Below are 18,545 nucleotides of genomic sequence, written 5' to 3'. Positions count from 1 at the left end.
AGCGAGCGAGCGCGAGCGTTCTAGGGTTTTAAGAAGTGTTCCTTTTGGGTTCTTTGTCTTGAAACTTTTAAGGGCGTGTTTGGTTTGGTAAAACAGCTTATTTTCTGAATTTCAATTTACATCCTCAAACGATTATAATTTAACAATTATGTCCCCATTCTTTTTCTTATCTCTCTTTTAACTTCAACCTTCTATTATAATTAGCCAATTACTGTCTCGACGCGAAGTAAGGGTAAATTGCTACTTTTCAATTCCATCCGCGCGTAATCAATAATCCGATAAATCAATTGTGATAATGTGTCTTTAATTCATCCTAACTTGGAGTTTGCTCTAATTCCAGGACCCTTCTGCATAATTGGAATTTCATTAGGTTTTTTGCATTGTCAATGGCGAAAGATGAGGTAATTTCACCTTTTCTATTACTATTTTATTCTGTTTAATTTACACTGAATGAATCACATAGACTTTCCAATATGAGTTCAATTTGTTTAACGTGAACTGATCACCAAATGTAATCTGCTATAATGACTGGACTTCCGTCAAGGTAAAATTTGATTAGGTTGCATTAATTCTGGTTGTTAATTTTATTTTACTGGCAGAATGATGGAGGATTGCAGACTGTTGAAGGGCAACTAACGGAAAATCTTCAAGAAGTGGTTAGTGAGTCTGCATTTTCTATCTTATTTGTGCTCTCATGGTTTGAAGATTTTATTTTTCGTTTATAAGTTTCTGTTAGTAAATATCATCACTATTAGCAATGTCTTGTTTTTCAGATTCGAAGGAAAGCTAGTATTTTGGATGAAATACAAATTATACGAGAAAGAATCGATAAAGATTGCCCAGATTCTGCACTAGGTTGGAGACTGGTTTCTATTTTGGAATCCTTGAAGGTTATTTCACGATTCCTTTTCTGGAATTGCCAATTAAAATGCATTCGCTACGTTCTCTCTTGCCAGGTCTGCTTGTGCTGCATTTGGCAGCACGGAGTTTGAAACTTGGAATTATGATTTCAGAAAAATTTTAGTTCAAGTTTGAATGAAACCAAACTTTCTGCTTTGTTTTTCCCCTAATTACCAGGTTCCGAGGCCATGCTGCCTAATGTAGCCTTACTCCAATCATGAGAGGTGGAAACATGTATCATATTTCTGTGAATGTTTGTTTCTCAATTGAAGGATATAGAAAGTGTTGATAAAAACAAAGGGAAAAAAATTTTGTCTTCCATTTATCAGTATTTTTAACTTGCCCCAAGTTGATTTGTATTCCTGTAATTTTGCGTACCTTTCTTCAGACATGGATTTTGGATTTTTCTCTCTTTTTTTTTTTTAATTTTATGCTGCTTTTCTTAAGTTATTTTTCATTTAGCTTATTAAATCTGGATGATTCCGGACTGAATGTTTGTTCAGGCACTTGAGAGGCAGGAATCCGATTTTCAGTCCCACTGCAGTTTAGAGCGTTCAAAATTGCAAGGGGAGGTTAATGAGATGGAGAAAATATTAGATAATGATAAAGATGGGAATGAGCATTCTGATAGTCTTGTTCATTCAATACAAGACTGTAACAAGAGACTGGAGCTGGCAAAGAAGGTTAGAGAGGCACTCCTCAAGTTTTTATAAGTAAATATCAAGCACGAATCATTAGGTCTTTGCTATTCAAGGCATGAGTTTTCATGTCTGTTTGCCAGTTCAGAATTCTGATGCTGCAAATTGTTTGACACTTGATAACATTTTTGACTTAGAGAAAAAAAAATTTTGAAATTAAAAAATTGTTTTTCTCTTTTGCTTAAAGTTCCCGCAAAATGTGGACCTTTTGAACTTATTTTCCCCAAAGGTGGCAGTGATAAAGATCTCTAGTATTAGTGTTGATTTTGAGATGTACTAAGTTTACAAGTCAATTTGAGGTCTGACTTTCTATGTGCCTTTCTCCTGACCGCTTATTTCGCTCCTAAATCCTAACATTTCGTGCTTGTTCATATACTCATTTTCTGAAGTGCATGTCTCTGAGAACTGAAGAACACTTTGATACCCTTAAACTCAATACTTGGCTCGTGTTATGTGCATTTTCATGTTTACTTCATCTAGATCTTATGTGCAACTCTTCATTTCCATTTTGTCTCTGTTAGTTTCTTTAAATCTATAGGCAATTAAGGTCGTGCTTGCTGGGTAATTTATGTATGTATAAATGATAAGGACGTAATTTTCCCCTAAAACTTGCTGTTCAAGTCAACATTGTTGATTGTAGTAAACAACTAATATTTGAAAAGTTTGGCTGTTCCGGGGTTTAGCTAATTTTGGGTGGTTGAGATTGCATTATTAGTTGTGGGCTCCTCCACATCATCTTTTTGTTAAGATTTTAAGTTTTTCTCCTTTGAGGAGGGTAGTGTTGTTTGCATATATTGTATTTCCAAGGAAGATCACAATAATAAATGAGCCTTTTACATATTGATATTTAGGCCCCGTTTGTTTCCCAATGTAAGAATGATAATGAAAAATATAGCCGTTACGGGTCCCAGATAGAAATTCAAATATGGTGGATTGATGTGATGGATAACGGTTATATTTTTCATTTTAATGGCCACATAATAGGAAACAAATAGGGGCTTAGAGCATGTTTGGCTTTTCTTCTTTTGTAGAAGAAGCTAGCTTTTTTTGGGTAGTATCACTCTTGGTACTGTGGTACTGCCCAGGAAAGCCAAAAAGAAGCCAATTCTGGCTTCTTTTTTTACTTTTAAGCTAAAACAAACTTGAAATTAAATGAATTGGATATAATGGATCTATTAAGAAAGAAACGGGTTTTGTTCAATGGTGATGTTGTCTGTGACAGGTTTTGTTTATATTTAGGAATTGCTGAAGAACAGTCACTGCTTTTTGAATGGAAAACTTATGATCTCTTTACAGAAGTTGCATAATTATGATCCATGTGTTGGAATTATGTATTTCCTAGCCATTCATTAGTTTCTGTCATTTCCTTGTCAGTAATGTAAGGGAAAACTCTGTAATAATGTTTGAAGGTGATGTGTGGTTTTCCTGCTTTCATGGTAGGAACTTGCTGCAAAACTCCGGGCAATTGTATTGCTGAAGAGGCAACTTGATGAAGTGCCATCACAAGCTGAACTCATTCAGTACATTTCTTAGCTTCTGCTACCTTTTTTTCCTCCTACAAGTTTCTTCATGTCCTTTCATCTTGTGAAATTTACTTATTTTAGGTCAAATGAGCATCGAAAAAGTCATTTGTTTAAAGCGACTAGAGTTCAGTTTTTGAAGTTTCGCCTCGTACTTATGAGTTTAATACCGAGCATTTTGTAGTAGTAAGTGATGAAAATGTGTTGGGCTTATTTGCCACTTACGAACTTGTGTTCTCAATATTTAAGACTTGGAGACTTGGTCAAAGAGAAAAAATCTCTTTCTCGTTCCAAATAGTAATAATGCATTTTTTTTTCTCTTAACTGAAACTTCAGGTATGAGCTGCGGTTTTCAGAACTTTATACTCAGATTCAGGTATAAAAACAGTTTTTTTTTGTGCTCCTGCAATTTTTTAATCATCACTTAGCTAGATGAAGTGCACCTTCCAATGCTTGTCTGCAGAAAAAGCTTCGGCAAACTCGTAAGCACTATGATACATATAACGCGTTGATGGAGATAAAAGAATTGATGCTAAAGGAGACGTCATTGTTGAACTCCATAAGCATGCAGGTTTAGATTTATATGCTTTTAGTATTTTGCTTTCGCAAACTTACGGATTACACTGTGATGATGGATGGTGCTTATATTAATTCATGTCTCTCTTACATTCAATCTCATGCAGTTCCAAGATGCTATTATGAGTGCTGATGGGCGTATCAAACTCATCGACTCATTGGAGGGGATCTTAAAGGGAATTCAGCAGGTACCCATTTCTCACCTTTCAACAATACATAATAGGGGATACGGTATCATACAACGTGCTTACTGCTTAGGGCTCGTATGGGCTCTTGAACTGTTTCTGAGTCTAAGAAGCTGATTTTAGGCCTGTTTAGATGAGTTTCAGAAGGTGTTTTTGTCTAGTTAAAAGAGATTTTAAAAGAAGTTATCTAAGATTACTTTCCTAGAAAGCTCTTCTACCAAGAGGCACAAGCAATCTCATGGAGGCCCTTAGTAACCTAAGAGCATCTCAATGATAGTGTAAAATTGGGTATAAATTTATGTCTCCAAAATCACTTTTGCATCCTTATTTACATCCCAATGGATCTAAATTCAAATTCTGCTCCAGTCGAAAAATCTAAATCCACTTTTTGCCTCTTGTGAATGTAATTTACATCTTTTTTTACATTTTCTGCCAAAAAATTCAATTTGCGTTTCCTTTACATCTCTACATTGGAGAGGTTTCCAGCCACTTTGGAGATCTAAATCTCTATTTTACACCACCATTAGATATTACTGAAACTAGAACAGATTTTCAAAGTTATTGATCTTCTAATGACATCGTAATTTTCATCAAACTTTTTTGATGAGTGATTTTCCTTCTGCATAAATTTTCAGAGGCTTGGAAAAGTGCAAACAACACTGCAATCAGAACAACAGATTCGTGATTCTCTCAAGGAAAAATATGCAGCTGCAATTTCAGAGCAAAGACACAGCTATTCTCTCTTGAAACTTTTCCAGGTATTCCACGAATGAAGATGATACAATTCGCTAGATTAAGCGGTGTTGCTAAGCTTGAAGAAACATAAGCTCCTTTTTTTACTTTCAAACATGTTTGGATATTTTACTTTTAAAATTTAAGTGTTTTTTGTTAAAACGAGGAAGTTATTACCAATTTTGACTAATAAAAGAATTATTTATTTAAAACCTTACTTTTTAAGCTTAGCTGAGTGTGTATTGCAAATATAAAAAAGGTAAAAATAAATAAATAAGTAACTTTTATTTTCAACATTTTAAATTTTAAAGAAAAGTTCATCATTTTGAAAGTAACTCTCAGGTCTTGCCTTACTATCGCCATAATAAGTAGATAAGTAACTTTTCTACTTATTTTACTTATTGTGTCCTTCAAATGGCAGGAAGAATGTACAAGAAACGAGAGACTTCGTGGTCGAGTTTCATGATCATACCAATACGCAGAGATCTGCCCAAGTCTAGTTCAGATGGAACGGGCTTAGTTGTATTTGAAACTAAACGACATTTGCTGATTTAAAGGTTGAGCAAGATCATAATTGATTTACAATAAAATTTGCCATACTGGTAATCATGAGATTTGATTATGTACAAAAGTTTGCAATCGACATCTGCATCTACAAAATACTACTTCCTTGCCAATCGATGATTTTTTAAGCGGAAACAAGCCGATGGTGTTCATGTCTAACCTACTTGATAAATCCAACACAAATGGTACACAAACCCAAATTTCAAGAAATTACCAAGTACCTATTTGATTTGGCTAAAAAAAGTCGATAAAAATTTAAGAGATCAACAATTAATTATAACCATATATTCATGGAATTCGCAGCTCTTGTCAATATAATCAACTTTTTATCAAAATTTATTAAAAATCTAATTTTTAGCCAAACAAAATGGCGCTAACTATATCAGAGACAATCCTAGCGATTAAAGGCCTAATCCCTTCTTATGAGAGCAACAATATACATGACGAAATCACAAAACGAGCCCGATGTAATATCAAGCTGATCTGCAATCAAGAGCATAACCATACAATACTGATAAGACCCCACATAATAAACGGACATTACAGATAATATGTACGGAGTTCCTACCACAAGGTTTCATTCAAACGATAAATATCTCAAAATGGTCACAAGAATCTCAGATTCTCTAAGCGGATTCCGAGATGTAATTCTGTTAATATAGAAAAATCTAGCTCTCAAGACTGCAAATGTCTGGATCTCATACTTAATTTGAGTGCTTACAAATTACAAAAAGAAGCGAAAAGCTTTAAAAATAATCGAGCAAGAAGATTCGAACTCGCTGGAGGTAATTGATGAAGCACACTACAGATATTAATTTAGCAAGCACAAACTGGGCCGAGTTAATCATTACGCCTTGCCTTTACCTCCAGCATTGACCTCCGATGCTTGAACCCCGCTTTTTGATTCTTTTGTTATGATACCCACCGGAAGACTGCCTACAATGTGCATCCAATTCTATATATAAGTGTCACCATATTCAATATTTAGGAAAGTGCAAGTATAGATTGGCAAAAAGCTAAGTCCATTTGATGTAACTCTCATAAAAGGAGTTCATCTTGAATCTCAATGATGTTCACTTGATAATTACCTACAATTTGCAGAAAACTTCGAGCAAATGCCGTTACCATGGTGAAAAATATGGCATTAACGAATTTTACGTGTGTGAAAAATTGGGATAAGAAATTGTTAATCACCAGAGCCAAAACCATGGTGGGATTTCCCTCCATCTGATGTCCTATCGTGCAACTCCCTTGGTATACCAATGCCTGCATCGCTGGGAATACAATTATCTCCAGTCGGAGGTCCTAATGCAGATTTTGGCGCGTAAGTTGTTGACCAAGATCCTCCATTCAATCCAGCTAAGGCCATTATAACATCTGCCTGATAAAGAGGATAAAACTCGTCATGGTTTGTGGAGGGATCACAATTATCGTAACGGTTCAAAACTCGCCGAACAGTAATCTAATCTACAGAAAAGATAAAGATATTCCTCCAGTGCTAGCTTCACAAATAAGTGATAAGAAAGAGGGAAGCTTCAGCATCATGCATTCTGTACTGTACATATATGAATAATTCTGGATATTTCACAGCAAGAAAATAACTCAACAACAAATCCAGCATGAGAATTATACTCCTATTCTAAAGCTCCGAGTCAAAAAGGTTGTTCAAGAAATTGTTGCGATTCTAAAAATTTAGCCCTATCCGATAATTCAGAAACTTCTTACTCTCCTCCTTCAAAAATCCTGTTGTATCTCTAAATCACCCCAAATATAACCAAAAATGCTGTTCTCCACTATAGCACACATCATACACCATGAACAACAAAGAGAGAAATAGAGATGCTTCTTTTGAACCAATTCTCACGAATCAATTTTTCTATGAAAGATCGGCCATAGAAAAACCTTGATTCTGTTACAAGACATTCAAAATGAGCTTGGACAGACAAAGATGGGGTGGGCAAATTGACAAGAGCAGAGAAGAATGACTCGCAAGAGAAAATTCTGAGAAATCCCACATCCACAACTTTATGGCATGCCAAGAAAGTTTAAAACAAACATTCTCAATGATTATTTAAAAAATCTTGCTATCCCTCAAGTTGCATGGGAATAGAAAATTCCTATTCATTCTTCCATTTTCAGAAGGGTGAACAAACAAAATCCATAGCACGCCCAAGTCTAGTTCAGATGGAACGGGCTTAGTTGTATTTGAAACTAAACGACATTTGCTGATTTAAAGGTTGAGCAAGATCATAATTGATTTACAATAAAATTTGCCATACTGGTAATCATGAGATTTGATTATGTACAAAAGTTTGCAATCGACATCTGCATCTACAAAATACTACTTCCTTGCCAATCGATGATTTTTTAAGCGGAAACAAGCCGATGGTGTTCATGTCTAACCTACTTGATAAATCCAACACAAATGGTACACAAACCCAAATTTCAAGAAATTACCAAGTACCTATTTGATTTGGCTAAAAAAAGTCGATAAAAATTTAAGAGATCAACAATTAATTATAACCATATATTCATGGAATTCGCAGCTCTTGTCAATATAATCAACTTTTTATCAAAATTTATTAAAAATCTAATTTTTAGCCAAACAAAATGGCGCTAACTATATCAGAGACAATCCTAGCGATTAAAGGCCTAATCCCTTCTTATGAGAGCAACAATATACATGACGAAATCACAAAACGAGCCCGATGTAATATCAAGCTGATCTGCAATCAAGAGCATAACCATACAATACTGATAAGACCCCACATAATAAACGGACATTACAGATAATATGTACGGAGTTCCTACCACAAGGTTTCATTCAAACGATAAATATCTCAAAATGGTCACAAGAATCTCAGATTCTCTAAGCGGATTCCGAGATGTAATTCTGTTAATATAGAAAAATCTAGCTCTCAAGACTGCAAATGTCTGGATCTCATACTTAATTTGAGTGCTTACAAATTACAAAAAGAAGCGAAAAGCTTTAAAAATAATCGAGCAAGGAAGATTCGAACTCGCTGGAGGTAATTGATGAAGCACACTACAGATATTAATTTAGCAAGCACAAACTGGGCCGAGTTAATCATTACGCCTTGCCTTTACCTCCAGCATTGACCTCCGATGCTTGAACCCCGCTTTTTGATTCTTTTGTTATGATACCCACCGGAAGACTGCCTACAATGTGCATCCAATTCTATATATAAGTGTCACCATATTCAATATTTAGGAAAGTGCAAGTATAGATTGGCAAAAAGCTAAGTCCATTTGATGTAACTCTCATAAAAGGAGTTCATCTTGAATCTCAATGATGTTCACTTGATAATTACCTACAATTTGCAGAAAACTTCGAGCAAATGCCGTTACCATGGTGAAAAATATGGCATTAACGAATTTTACGTGTGTGAAAAATTGGGATAAGAAATTGTTAATCACCAGAGCCAAAACCATGGTGGGATTTCCCTCCATCTGATGTCCTATCGTGCAACTCCCTTGGTATACCAATGCCTGCATCGCTGGGAATACAATTATCTCCAGTCGGAGGTCCTAATGCAGATTTTGGCGCGTAAGTTGTTGACCAAGATCCTCCATTCAATCCAGCTAAGGCCATTATAACATCTGCCTGGATGCATAGCAAAGGATTTGTCATCATCACATGGCAGCCAAGGTCGCTCTCCCCCGCCATGTCGCAGTAGCTGAACCTGAACAGAGAACTCCCAGTATCAGGATAAATAGAAACATTTTTAAGGATAAAACTCGTCATGGTTTGTGGAGGGATCACAATTATCGTAACGGTTCAAAACTCGCCGAACAGTAATCTAATCTACAGAAAAGATAAAGATATTCCTCCAGTGCTAGCTTCACAAATAAGTGATAAGAAAGAGGGAAGCTTCAGCATCATGCATTCTGTACTGTACATATATGAATAATTCTGGATATTTCACAGCAAGAAAATAACTCAACAACAAATCCAGCATGAGAATTATACTCCTATTCTAAAGCACTGAGGCAAAAAGGTTGTTCAAGAAATTGTTGCGATTCTAAAAATTTAGCCCTATCCGATAATTCAGAAACTTCTTACTCTCCTCCTTCAAAAATCCTGTTGTATCTCTAAATCACCCCAAATATAACCAAAAATGCTGTTCTCCACTATGGCACACATCATACACCATGAACAACAAAGAGAGAAATAGAGATGCTTCTTTTGAACCAATTCTCACGAATCAATTTTTCTATGAAAGATCGACCATAGAAAAACCTTGATTCTGTTACAAGACATTCAAAATGAGCTTGGACAGACAAAGATGGGGTGGGCAAATTGACAAGAGCAGAGAAGAATGACTCGCAAGAGAAAATTCTGAGAAATCCCACATCCACAACTTTATGGCATGCCAAGAAAGTTTAAAACAAACATTCTCAATGATTATTTAAAAAATCTTGCTATCCCTCAAGTTGCATGGGAATAGAAAATTCCTATTCATTCTTCCATTTTCAGAAGGGTGAACAAACAAAATCCATAGCACGTTTTTAAGAAAAGAAAGGGAGCAAAAACTAATCAACCTTACTCCCAAAGAAATCCTATCTCTTGCACCCACATTCCACGTTGTGAACACAATAAAAGAAGAAAATCCCGTAGCTATAAACTTCTAAATGTTTCTAAGAGAACATCTCGCCAAATTTTTGAAAACTTGACTATTTGTTGCAAACCATTCTTGCTCCCCACAACCCTGGGTCCTACAGCATAAGGAAGTTTTTTGAAGAAAACTTCAAAGAAAATTTTCTAAATAGTCCTTTAGATCTTAAGCTCAGTGACCATAATCAAAGTCTCTTGGCTTCCAGCTACCATTAAGGTAAGCTTTCGTCAATACACATGTTCTTCTGGATCTTCACTACCCTTCCTGTCCAAATTCCAACAGTAAAAAGCACAAACTCCTTGAATCATAAACCCTAAAGGCTTCCTTGATAATGACATTCAACCTCCACTTCGAGGTAATAATACAAATAACTTCCAGAATTAGCATAACACTCATAAGCATAGTAAAAATTACGTTTGATAATAAAGATTCTCTAACAGTGGATCGGGGAATACTGAAGGATGCATTTTTTCTGCGCGTACTAATCAGGTCAAATAAACATGAAAATACTTCTGTTTAAGTTAATAGTACAAAAAGCAGTTGATCAGGTATGTATCAGTCAAACGGTTGATCAAAAAAGTGCAGAAAGCAGACCTTATCGGGGTGAACTTTGTCAAAAACATGGGCTTGACCGCCATAAAATATAGTCATTTGGCGACTGGCCGATTCTATTCTTTGTCGACTGTCATTAAGAAAAGACAAATTAAACTCAAATCTTTCAGACAACCACGCAGATAGCTCAGGTAAGAAAATTAGAAAAATCACTTGTATCATGAATTGACCTGGGTGTAGCAGACAATTCTGGCTCCGAAATGTGAAGAGTGGACTTCTGTTTATCAGTACGTATGAGCACTCCCGAAGGTTGTCTCTCAGAAACACCTCCAGTTGCATTGATAGAACTCAAAATTCCAGACCCTTTAATTCCAGTCCTAGATCCTTCATCAGCAGCTGTTCGTGATATGGCAGAAGGACCAGGATTCGTATCTTTAAACCTATTTGATGGAGTTTGGTGCCCAAATGGTACAACTTGACCAGCACGTGGAGGATACTGTAATGTCGGTCCAAGATCCATTGGAATAGCTCGATCCCATTTGGAGTTACCGCCACTAGAAGATTGAGATATAAGAGAGGCCGAAATTGGTCTCATTTGATGCATAGCAAAGGATTTGTCATCATCACATGGCAGCCAAGGTCGCTCTCCCCCGCCATGTCGCAGTAGCTGAACCTGAACAGCGAACTCCCAGTATCAGGATAAATAGAAACATTTTTACCATGTTTGGAAACATGAATCAGACAGCACTAGATTGTATTAATAAGAAAAAAAAGAAGCTAATATCTTGTAAATTGTATTGTTTAGTGGAGTCTAATATTTTCAAAACATGCACTTCAGGAATGAGATTTAAACCAGCATAAGACCTCATCCCTTTACCTATTCTAAAATAACATGCCATGAAGGAAACAGAACGAACCTTCATCAAATGTGAGCTCTCAAGTGATTCCATGTTTGGAAACATGAATCAGACAGCACTAGATTGTATTAATAAGAAAAAAAAGAAGCTAATATCTTGTAAATTGTATTGTTTAGTGGAGTCTAATATTTTCAAAACATGCACTTCAGGAATGAGATTTAAACCAGCATAAGACCTCATCCCTTTACCTATTCTAAAATAACATGCCATGAAGGAAACAGAACGAACCTTCATCAAATGTGAGCTCTCAAGTGATTCTGGTTGCACTTGCGGAAATTTCTCCTTTGATGACACCATAAAAGAGTCAGAGTTACTTCGTTTAGTTCCTGCAAACCTACTTGTATCGGGTCCTGGAAACTCGCCTCTTGATCGATAAAATGGTATCCCCTCCAAATGACTGCCAACATGTCTTTCTAGCATAATTGATCAAAAAACTATCAAACCACGAGTTAATCTTCAAGTACCATCCAGTAAGCATTAAAATTCTCGACAATTCAACAATGGGGAATCAAGACATAAAAGGCCGGTGCATATATAGCAATTTCAGTCTAAGTAATTCGGAATTAACCCATACATGACTATCTCCATCAATGACTTCATACAAAACCAATCACAACCACCCAATTTATCGAAAGAGCTGCCGAAATGAAAGGGCGAAGGGTGAACAAACAAAATCCATAGCACGTTTTTAAGAAAAGAAAGGGAGCAAAAACTAATCAACCTTACTCCCAAAGAAATCCTATCTCTTGCACCCACATTCCACGCCAATTTATCGAAAGAGCTGCCGAAATGAAAGGGCTCAGAAAGTAGACAGGTACAAGCATAAAACAACAAAAAGCTGAAAGTGAGATTACAGCAATACAGAAAATAATTTTTGAAAACTTGACTATTTGTTGCAAACCATTCTTGCTCCCCACAACCCTGGGTCCTACAGCATAAGGAAGTTTTTTGAAGAAAACTTCAAAGAAAATTTTCTAAATAGTCCTTTAGATCTTAAGCTCAGTGACCATAATCAAAGTCTCTTGGCTTCCAGCTACCATTAAGGTAAGCTTTCGTCAATACACATGTTCTTCTGGATCTTCACTACCCTTCCTGTCCAAATTCCAACAGTAAAAAGCACAAACTCCTTGAATCATAAACCCTAAAGGCTTCCTTGATAATGACATTCAACCTCCACTTCGAGGTAATAATACAAATAACTTCCAGAATTAGCATAACACTCATAAGCATAGTAAAAATTACGTTTGATAATAAAGATTCTCTAACAGTGGATCGGGGAATACTGAAGGATGCATTTTTTCTGCGCGTACTAATCAGGTCAAATAAACATGAAAATACTTCTGTTTAAGTTAATAGTACAAAAAGCAGTTGATCAGGTATGTATCAGTCAAACGGTTGATCAAAAAAGTGCAGAAAGCAGACCTTATCGGGGTGAACTTTGTCAAAAACATGGGCTTGACCGCCATAAAATATAGTCATTTGGCGACTGGCCGATTCTATTCTTTGTCGACTGTCATTAAGAAAAGACAAATTAAACTCAAATCTTTCAGACAATCACGCAGATAGCTCAGGTAAGAAAATTAGAAAAATCACTTGTATCATGAATTGACCTGGGTGTAGCAGACAATTCTGGCTCCGAAATGTGAAGAGTGGACTTCTGTTTATCAGTACGTATGAGCACTCCCGAAGGTTGTCTCTCAGAAACACCTCCAGTTGCATTGATAGAACTCAAAATTCCAGACCCTTTAATTCCAGTCCTAGATCCTTCATCAGCAGCTGTTCGTGATATGGCAGAAGGACCAGGATTCGTATCTTTAAACCTATTTGATGGAGTTTGGTGCCCAAATGGTACAACTTGACCAGCACGTGGAGGATACTGTAATGTCGGTCCAAGATCCATTGGAATAGCTCGATCCCATTTGGAGTTACCGCCACTAGAAGATTGAGATATAAGAGAGGCCGAAATTGGTCTCATTTGATGCATAGCAAAGGATTTGTCATCATCACATGGCAGCCAAGGTCGCTCTCCCCCGCCATGTCGCAGTAGCTGAACCTGAACAGAGAACTCCCAGTATCAGGATAAATAGAAACATTTTTACCATGTTTGGAAACATGAATCAGACAGCACTAGATTGTATTAATAAGAAAAAAAAGAAGCTAATATCTTGTAAATTGTATTGTTTAGTGGAGTCTAATATTTTCAAAACATGCACTTCAGGAATGAGATTTAAACCAGCATAAGACCTCATCCCTTTACCTATTCTAAAATAACATGCCATGAAGGAAACAGAACGAACCTTCATCAAATGTGAGCTCTCAAGTGATTCTGGTCGCACTTGCGGAAATTTCTCCTTTGATGACACCATAAAAGAGTCAGAGTTACTTCGTTTAGTTCCTGCAAACCTACTTGTATCGGGTCCTGGAAACTCGCCTCTTGATCGATAAAATGGTATCCCCTCCAAATGACTGCCAACATGTCTTTCTAGCATAATTGATCAAAAAACTATCAAACCACGAGTTAATCTTCAAGTACCATCCAGTAAGCATTAAAATTCTCGACAATTCAACAATGGGGAATCAAGACATAAAAGGCCGGTGCATATATAGCAATTTCAGTCTAAGTAATTCGGAATTAACCCATACATGACTATCTCCATCAATGACTTCATACAAAACCAATCACAACCACCCAATTTATCGAAAGAGCTGCCGAAATGAAAGGGCTCAGAAAGTAGACAGGTACAAGCATAAAACAACAAAAAGCTGAAAGTGAGATTACAGCAATACAGAAAATAATGAAAAAAATACTTGTGAAATTTGAAACATTTCCATTTTCAGAAGGGTGAACAAACAAAATCCATAGCACGTTTTTAAGAAAAGAAAGGGAGCAAAAACTAATCAACCTTACTCCCAAAGAAATCATATCTCTTGCACCCACACTCCACATTGTGAACACAATAAAAGAAGAAAATCCCGTAGCTATAAACTTCTAAATGTTTCTAAGAGAACATCTCGCCAAATTTTTGAAAACTTGACTATTTGTTGCAAACCATTCTTGCTCCCCACAACCCTGGGTCCTACAGCATAAGGAAGTTTTTTGAAGAAAACTTCAAAGAAAATTTTCTAAATAGTCCTTTAGATCTTAAGCTCAGTGACCATAATCAAAGTCTCTTGGCTTCCAGCTACCATTAAGGTAAGCTTTCGTCAATACACATGTTCTTCTGGAGCTTCACTACCCTTCCTGTCCAAATTCCAACAGTAAAAAGCACAAACTCCTTGAATCATAAACCCCAAAGGCTTCCTTGATAATGACATCCAACCTCCACTTCGAGGTAATAATACAAATAACTTCCAGAATTAGCATAACACTCATAAGCATAGTAAAAATTACGTTTGATAATAAAGATTCTCTAACAGTGGATCGGGGAATACTGAAGGATGCATTTTTTCTGCGCGTACTAATCAGGTCAAATAAACATGAAAATACTTCTGTTTAAGTTAATAGTACAAAAAGCAGTTGATCAGGTATGTATCAGTCAAACGGTTGATCAAAAAAGTGCAGAAAGCAGACCTTATCGGGGTGAACTTTGTCAAAAACATGGGCTTGACCGCCATAAAATATAGTCATTTGGCGACTGGCCGATTCTATTCTTTGTCGACTGTCATTAAGAAAAGACAAATTAAACTCAAATCTTTCAGACAACCACGCAGATAGCTCAGGTAAGAAAATTAGAAAAATCACTTGTATCATGAATTGACCTGGGTGTAGCAGACAATTCTGGCTCCGAAATGTGAAGAGTGGACTTCTGTTTATCAGTACGTATGAGCACTCCCGAAGGTTGTCTCTCAGAAACACCTCCAGTTGCATTGATAGAACTCAAAATTCCAGACCCTTTAATTCCAGTCCTAGATCCTTCATCAGCAGCTGTTCGTGATATGGCAGAAGGACCAGGATTCGTATCTTTAAACCTATTTGATGGAGTTTGGTGCCCAAATGGTACAACTTGACCAGCACGTGGAGGATACTGTAATGTCGGTCCAAGATCCATTGGAATAGCTCGATCCCATTTGGAGTTACCGCCACTAGAAGATTGAGATATAAGAGAGGCCGAAATTGGTCTCATTTGATGCATAGCAAAGGATTTGTCATCATCACATGGCAGCCAAGGTCGCTCTCCCCCGCCATGTCGCAGTAGCTGAACCTGAACAGAGAACTCCCAGTATCAGGATAAATAGAAACATTTTTACCATGTTTGGAAACATGAATCAGACAGCACTAGATTGTATTAATAAGAAAAAAAAGAAGCTAATATCTTGTAAATTGTATTGTTTAGTGGAGTCTAATATTTTCAAAACATGCACTTCAGGAATGAGATTTAAACCAGCATAAGACCTCATCCCTTTACCTATTCTAAAATAACATGCCATGAAGGAAACAGAACGAACCTTCATCAAATGTGAGCTCTCAAGTGATTCTGGTCGCACTTGCGGAAATTTCTCCTTTGATGACACCATAAAAGAGTCAGAGTTACTTCGTTTAGTTCCTGCAAACCTACTTGTATCGGGTCCTGGAAACTCGCCTCTTGATCGATAAAATGGTATCCCCTCCAAATGACTGCCAACATGTCTTTCTAGCATAATTGATCAAAAAACTATCAAACCACGAGTTAATCTTCAAGTACCATCCAGTAAGCATTAAAATTCTCGACAATTCAACAATGGGGAATCAAGACATAAAAGGCCGGTGCATATATAGCAATTTCAGTCTAAGTAATTCGGAATTAACCCATACATGACTATCTCCATCAATGACTTCATACAAAACCAATCACAACCACCCAATTTATCGAAAGAGCTGCCGAAATGAAAGGGCTCAGAAAGTAGACAGGTACAAGCATAAAACAACAAAAAGCTGAAAGTGAGATTACAGCAATACAGAAAATAATGAAAAAAATATTTGGAAATACATAAAAATTCAAACTACCCAGAGCAATACACATAACGAATGATGTAAGCACATTCGTACAACAAAAAATTTCAAAAAAAGAAAAAAGAAAAAGGAAGCAAAATAGCCCACTTAAAGAAGTACAAGTACTGTAATGAATACAAACTAAGAAAAGGAGGAATGAAGGTTGCCCTTGTGTTATTACCGGAGCCCAGATCAGAAGTGGTGGAGATGGGTATACATAAAAATTCAAACTACCCAGAGCAATACACATAACGAATGATGTAAGCACATTCGTACAACAAAAAATTTCAAAAAAAGAAAAAAGAAAAAGGAAGCAAAATAGCCCACTTAAAGAAGTACAAGTACTGTAATGAATACAAACTAAGAAAAGGAGGAATGAAGGTTGCCCTTGTGTTATTACCGGAGCCCAGATCAGAAGTGGTGGAGATGGGTGCACGGCCACCATAAGAAGAGGCATTAAGGGAGGCAGAAGCTGATGGAGACACCTCCGACGATGGACGGCCACCGCCTCCGGCTACCGGAGCAGGATTTTGGCCTTTTGTTCCAAGAAAATCATGAAACGTTGCTGTCAACTTCTGTTGGTTATCACCAGTAGCAGTAACAGTAGCATTTGCATAGTCATTATTACTGTTACTGTGAGCATGAGCCATATATATAACTTTATATATATTTATTATTTATGCAGAAATTGAACACCATTTTCACCATAACTAAACCTTCACAAAAACCTCAAAACAAGAATCTTTACCCAAAAAAATGAAAATTAGAAATAGCTAAAGCAAAAGTTCATATCAAAAATCCAAAAAAACTGAAAAACAAAAATCAAGCATGAATCTTTGTAATTGAAGCTCGAGGTGTGTGATTGTGTGAAAGAGAAAGAGAAAAAAAGGTGCACGATTTTTCAGAAAAACAAAACATAAAATCAGAGATCTTCAACAGATGGGAGAGAGAAAGAGAGCATTAAAAAGTAAAAGTTTTTTCTCGCTTTTCTCTTACAGACTTACACTTGCACGCATACAGATACAAATGCGCTTTTTTTTTTTTCTTTCTTTCTTATTTTATTATTATTTTTCCTCTCTTTTTTTTTCTTTTTTCTTTTTTTTTTTACTTTTTCTCTGTGATTATTGGGTGCGTGCTGTGTTGGGCTCCAAGAATGATTTATAAATAGGAGGAATAGCGGTAAGTTTCACGAAATTGAATCCAAACAATTATTAATTAATGTTTGTTGGGTCTGGTCTAAGCGCACACACAGAGGGAGGATGTGTGTGTGTGTGTGTGTGTGTGTGTGTGTGTGTGTGTGAGAGAGAGAGAGAGAGAGAGAGAGAGTAACGATGGACTTTGGGGGGATTAATAATTATTTATTTATGATTTTATATATGTGTTGGGAAAGTTTTTATAAATTGCTTTTTGACCCCAATGTTTTGAAGTTCTTGCATTTTTGCATTTGATTGAAATTATAAGATGAGTATACCACTAAACGGCGACTGTGAAATGTCATTTTCACTAAGCCCGTTTGATTGCACAAATTTTTCCATGGAACTTGGAATTCGAATTCCAACTTCCACTTTTGATCTATTTAATTGACAAAATTTTTCAGGGAATTGATTTTCTATAAATTTCTAGGTATAACATCTTAAAGTGTGATTTTCCACCTTTTATTTTCCTAGGGATAAGTGGTTTTTGATTTTCCATCTTTTTTTTCTTTTTTTTTTTAATTGTTGGCAATGAGAACAAATTCTAGGAACAATTGTAAAAAAATGATATCCCTGAAATTGAGAATTTTCATGTAAAACAAAATCAAACGAACACCAAAATATAGATAATTTTTTTTTATCATTTTTTTCCCTTTTTTTGTTGGCAATGGAAACAAATTATAGGAACAGTGGTAGAAGTGGATATCCATTAAATTGACAACTTTCATGTAAAACAAAGTCAAACGAACACCAAAAAAATACTTTTACTTCAACATTTTTCACGTAAAAAATTATACTAATCAAACACAATAATTTACAATTTTCAGGAAAATAATTTCTTGGTAATTCAATTCCATAGAATTCATTTTCTTTCCACCCAAATTCTATCTTCGCAATCAAACAAACCCTAAGGGTGTGTTTGATTACATTTATTTTTCACGAAAAATATCAATTTTTCACCCAAATTCCTACTTGAGGTGTTTGATTGCTAATTTTTTCTATGGAAAATATTTTTCGACTTTTGAAAATATATTTAATTTTCCTTATTTTTAAGGAAAATATTTTCCTTGGGTGGAGGTGGTTTTTATTTTTCACAAAAGAA

The 18,545-nt window shown here is 36.0% G+C and overlaps 4 protein-coding genes across 4 annotated transcripts; 1 reads left to right on the top strand and 3 right to left on the bottom strand.

The window, feature by feature from the left end:
* The first annotated feature begins 226 nt into the window (after positions 1 to 226).
* Positions 227 to 5,205, top strand: LOC111393953 (coiled-coil domain-containing protein 93). Its single transcript, XM_023019746.1, has 11 exons — positions 227 to 263; positions 341 to 401; positions 600 to 656; positions 774 to 890; positions 1,404 to 1,583; positions 3,039 to 3,118; positions 3,455 to 3,494; positions 3,582 to 3,689; positions 3,802 to 3,882; positions 4,515 to 4,637; positions 5,033 to 5,205. Exons 2-11 carry the CDS (start codon positions 387 to 389, stop codon positions 5,075 to 5,077), a joined length of 846 nt encoding a protein of 281 aa, XP_022875514.1. The 5' UTR covers positions 227 to 263; positions 341 to 386; the 3' UTR covers positions 5,078 to 5,205.
* A 2,765-nt stretch (positions 5,206 to 7,970) lies between these two features.
* LOC111393952 (protein TIFY 8-like) lies at positions 7,971 to 11,890 on the bottom strand. The gene is made up of 5 exons (XM_023019745.1): positions 11,510 to 11,890; positions 10,595 to 11,037; positions 10,407 to 10,494; positions 8,614 to 8,800; positions 7,971 to 8,355 (listed from the first exon to the last, which is right to left on the bottom strand). Exons 1-5 carry the CDS (start codon positions 11,699 to 11,701, stop codon positions 8,267 to 8,269), a joined length of 999 nt encoding a protein of 332 aa, XP_022875513.1. The 5' UTR covers positions 11,702 to 11,890; the 3' UTR covers positions 7,971 to 8,266.
* A 759-nt stretch (positions 11,891 to 12,649) lies between these two features.
* LOC111393951 (protein TIFY 8-like) lies at positions 12,650 to 14,043 on the bottom strand. Its single transcript, XM_023019743.1, has 3 exons — positions 13,579 to 14,043; positions 12,892 to 13,334; positions 12,650 to 12,791 (listed from the first exon to the last, which is right to left on the bottom strand). Exons 1-3 carry the CDS (start codon positions 13,768 to 13,770, stop codon positions 12,665 to 12,667), a joined length of 762 nt encoding a protein of 253 aa, XP_022875511.1. The 5' UTR covers positions 13,771 to 14,043; the 3' UTR covers positions 12,650 to 12,664.
* Positions 14,044 to 14,798: 755 nt separating this feature from the next.
* Positions 14,799 to 17,298, bottom strand: LOC111393950 (protein TIFY 8-like). The gene is made up of 4 exons (XM_023019742.1): positions 16,651 to 17,298; positions 15,728 to 15,912; positions 15,041 to 15,483; positions 14,799 to 14,940 (listed from the first exon to the last, which is right to left on the bottom strand). Exons 1-4 carry the CDS (start codon positions 16,898 to 16,900, stop codon positions 14,814 to 14,816), a joined length of 1,005 nt encoding a protein of 334 aa, XP_022875510.1. The 5' UTR covers positions 16,901 to 17,298; the 3' UTR covers positions 14,799 to 14,813.
* Positions 17,299 to 18,545: the final 1,247 nt, after the last annotated feature.

The sequence above is a fragment of the Olea europaea genome, chromosome 4 (genome assembly GCF_002742605.1).
Source record: "Olea europaea var. sylvestris chromosome 4, O_europaea_v1, whole genome shotgun sequence".
Classification (NCBI taxonomy): domain Eukaryota; kingdom Viridiplantae; phylum Streptophyta; class Magnoliopsida; order Lamiales; family Oleaceae; genus Olea; species Olea europaea.
The sequence above is the reverse complement of the archived record's forward strand: the minus strand, read 5'-3'. Positions and strand labels throughout refer to the sequence as shown.

Excerpts from the sequence above, each read along its gene's own strand:
- LOC111393953 (XM_023019746.1), top strand. Across the intron at positions 3,495-3,581 it reads AACTTTATACTCAGATTCAG|AAAAAGCTTCGGCAAACTCG; the intron begins GTATAAAAACAG and ends GCTTGTCTGCAG. Across the intron at positions 4,638-5,032 it reads CTCTCTTGAAACTTTTCCAG|GAAGAATGTACAAGAAACGA; the intron begins GTATTCCACGAA and ends TTCAAATGGCAG.
- LOC111393952 (XM_023019745.1), bottom strand. The coding sequence starts at position 11,701 with ATGCTAGAAAGACATGTTGGCAGTCATTTGGAGGGGATACCATTTTAT. Across the intron at positions 10,495-10,594 it reads GAATTGTCTGCTACACCCAG|TCGACAAAGAATAGAATCGG; the intron begins GTCAATTCATGA and ends TCTTAATGACAG. Across the intron at positions 8,356-8,613 it reads CCACCATGGTTTTGGCTCTG|GCAGTCTTCCGGTGGGTATC; the intron begins GTGATTAACAAT and ends TGCACATTGTAG.
- LOC111393951 (XM_023019743.1), bottom strand. The coding sequence starts at position 13,770 with ATGCTAGAAAGACATGTTGGCAGTCATTTGGAGGGGATACCATTTTAT. Across the intron at positions 13,335-13,578 it reads AGAGCTCACATTTGATGAAG|GTTCAGCTACTGCGACATGG; the intron begins GTTCGTTCTGTT and ends TTCTCTGTTCAG. Across the intron at positions 12,792-12,891 it reads GAATTGTCTGCTACACCCAG|TCGACAAAGAATAGAATCGG; the intron begins GTCAATTCATGA and ends TCTTAATGACAG.
- LOC111393950 (XM_023019742.1), bottom strand. The coding sequence starts at position 16,900 with ATGGCTCATGCTCACAGTAACAGTAATAATGACTATGCAAATGCTACT. Across the intron at positions 15,913-16,650 it reads CACTTCTGATCTGGGCTCCG|AAAGACATGTTGGCAGTCAT; the intron begins GTAATAACACAA and ends CAATTATGCTAG. Across the intron at positions 15,484-15,727 it reads AGAGCTCACATTTGATGAAG|GTTCAGCTACTGCGACATGG; the intron begins GTTCGTTCTGTT and ends TTCTCTGTTCAG.